Source organism: Beta vulgaris, chromosome 9, assembly GCF_026745355.1.
Source record: "Beta vulgaris subsp. vulgaris cultivar EL10 chromosome 9, EL10.2, whole genome shotgun sequence".
NCBI lineage: Eukaryota > Viridiplantae > Streptophyta > Magnoliopsida > Caryophyllales > Amaranthaceae > Beta > Beta vulgaris.
In genome coordinates, this window is record NC_079210.1 from 36106195 (window position 1) to 36109164 (window position 2970).

Genomic DNA, 2970 nt, shown 5'->3' on the forward strand with positions numbered 1-2970 from the left:
CTTTCTCTACTAGTGAATGAGCGTGGTGCCATTCAAGTGAAAGGATGATTAATTTTTCCTTCTGTCAGGTTTTCAACTTTTTAGAAACTTTGTTAATATGAGCATGTACAATGGGTTGGTTGGTCTTTGAATTTTTTTTCTTTCTCTCTCCTTTCCTCCTTCTTACACCTCATATCCCACTAAAACCCCCACCAACTCATCTTTTTTTTTTCTCACAATGGTTTGGTTGGCCTTACTTGGTTTTTCTATTTCTCTCTCCTACTTTTACCAAACCCCACCATATACTCTCTTTCTTATTCAATGTTTATTTTTATATGAAATAGATGATTTAAGTTAATAAAAGTTAATTAGATTACGTTAAATTAATTACGATAAATTAAATTACGTTACAAGCTAATTAGCTAATTAGCTTACGTTAAATTAAATTAGCGTTAACTTGATATTATAGTAACTATGTTTAATTAGCTTACTTTAAATTAAAGGAAAAATTGACAATAGAGGTCTGAACTTTGGGTGATAATTTTTAAAAGGTCTGAACTATTGATTAACCTGTGTAGGTCCCAACTTTAGGGGGTCTTAACTCTTAACGGGCCTTGACAACTTAAAACTGAAGATTTTTTTTAAATCTCACCTAGTTCCTACATCCCTCCCTCAATTAACCCTTCTAATGTGACCCAAGTTTTACAAGTGATGACCTATTAAGCCAATTTTAAGTCACTAAGGCCCGCTAAAAGTTAAGACCCCTTAAAGTTGGGACCTACACAGGTTAATCAATAGTTCAAACCTTTTAAAAATTATCACCCAAAGTTCAGACCTTTATTGTCAATTTTTCCTAAATTAAATTACGTTAACTTGACATTATAAATTAAAAAACGAACACATTACATAAGATAGATAATTTAAAAACCACATACATGAAATTTGATACATAAAATAGATAATTTAAAACACACAAATACATGATAGATTGATACAAAAAGATAGATAATTTAAGACACACAAATACATGAAATTACTTAAACCATAATTAATTAAATAAAGGTTGGTTAATCAACTTGACGATTAGGCCCAAACTTACGCCATATGTGTTCAACCAAGTTGTTTTTTAGTGAGATGTGAGTTTTCCTGTCTCGCATCTAAGATCTTCTCGGAATGCACCTAAATTTCGCGCATCGAGTCTTCCGTTGTGCACAACGAATGAGTCTTCTATGGCTTGGTTAGATGACCCCTTCGTTATTTTGAGTTTGAACTTGATCGGATTCGTTCAGATCTCGGTAATTTTGATAAATGACACGCTCATCTTCAACAATCAAATTATGCAAGATGATACATGCCATGGTTATTTTCCACAATATGTATTTATCCCACGCGAGAGCGGGTTTGCGAATGATTGCAAATCTATTACAATTTCCCCAAGTGCAAGCTCTACATTTTTTCTAACAACTTCTTGATGTATGTGAATAGTCTTTGTTTGGGGGAGCTTTATTACGGGGATGAATGTTAATCATCTCGGGCAGATGTCATCAGTAAAATAGTAATTCATGTTATAAGTTGTCCCGTTCACTGAGAAGCTGATTTCTGGAGCTCTTCCTTGTAGGACATCATCAAAAACGGGAGACCTCTGCAATACGTTTATATCATTGCATAAACCCGGAGTGCCAAAAAAAAAGCCTGTCATATCCATAAGTCACTTGAAGCAACTGCTTCTAAGATTATAGTTGTTATTTTGCTTCTTCCTTGATAGATTCCTTTCCAGCCCCGAGGACAATTCTTCCAGTTCCAATGCATGCAATCGATGCTTCACATCATGCATGGGAAGCCACGACGCTCGCCTTCATGTAGGAGACGCTCAATGTCATTTGCATTTGGCTTCCTCAAGTATTCAGGTCCAAATATAGCAACAACCCCTTCGACAAAATGAAGAAGGCATTCTCTAGCGGTACTTGAAGCAATTTTCAGGTAATCGTCAACAGCATCATAGGATGAACAATATGCCAACATCCTGATAGCCGCTGTGCATTTTTGTAGTGCAGATGCATCCATCCTTCCAGTAGCATCTGGTTTTTGTGTATACAACTGATCATCTTCAGTTTTTACACCTTCGGCAATACGAAGGAAAACATGCTTATGCATATATACGAAACCTTCAACGAAAAATATTCTCAGGGTATAGAGGTTCGTTGCTGAAATAATCATGAAAAATCTTTCATGAGCTTCTTCACGTTCCCTACGCACACATTTTCTAGTGCGGGGTACAATTTCTTCTTCATTTTGTTGCTCAGCATCAACGGACTGACTCCATTCTATGTAATCTTGAACCATGTAATAAAAAAATTCAGAACCTAAACTAGAAGAACTTGAATCATAGTTCATTTTGGAGATATGTTGAGTGAAGTTGTAAGAGCCCTCCATTTCTATCCAACAAAAATGATTATAGGTTTGCATATACTAGCATTAGTGGAAGTAATCCCGAAGAAAAACGATATGGAGGTTGTCACCTGCTGGAGTCAGCCCATTAATATGGCTGAGCTGACTCTATGAGCGATAAATAAAAACCATACATAACACAGAATATAGTTTAGTTATTACAAAACAACATAAATCTTAACACCCAAAATACATTCATGTATCTTTTACAGATTACACATATCAATGCAATGTAGGAGTAGACATATCAATGCAATGTAGGAGTAGACAATTCAATGCAATGTAGGAGTAGACAATTCAATGCAATGTAGGAGTAGACAATTCAATGCAATGTATGAGTAGACAATTCAATGCGTCATTATTTGTCATACTATTCAATGTCAGGTGAGTAGACAATTCAATACAGTACTATTTGTGACATTATTCAATATCAGGTGATTAGACAATTCAATACAATAATAATAATAACAATATAATAATGATAATAATAAGTAGAATAAGAATAATAATAATTAGAATAATAATGAAAACGATGATGATATG

General features: G+C 34.5%; 1 protein-coding gene across 1 annotated transcript; it reads right to left on the reverse strand.

Moving 5' to 3' along the window:
* Window positions 1–1504: 1504 nt before the first annotated feature.
* On the reverse strand, window positions 1505–2412 carry LOC104903741 (uncharacterized). The gene is made up of 2 exons (XM_010691854.2): window positions 1833–2412; window positions 1505–1671 (listed from the first exon to the last, which is right to left on the reverse strand). Exons 1-2 carry the CDS (start codon window positions 2410–2412, stop codon window positions 1505–1507), a joined length of 747 nt encoding a protein of 248 aa, XP_010690156.2.
* Between the last annotated feature and the right edge of the window lie 558 nt (window positions 2413–2970).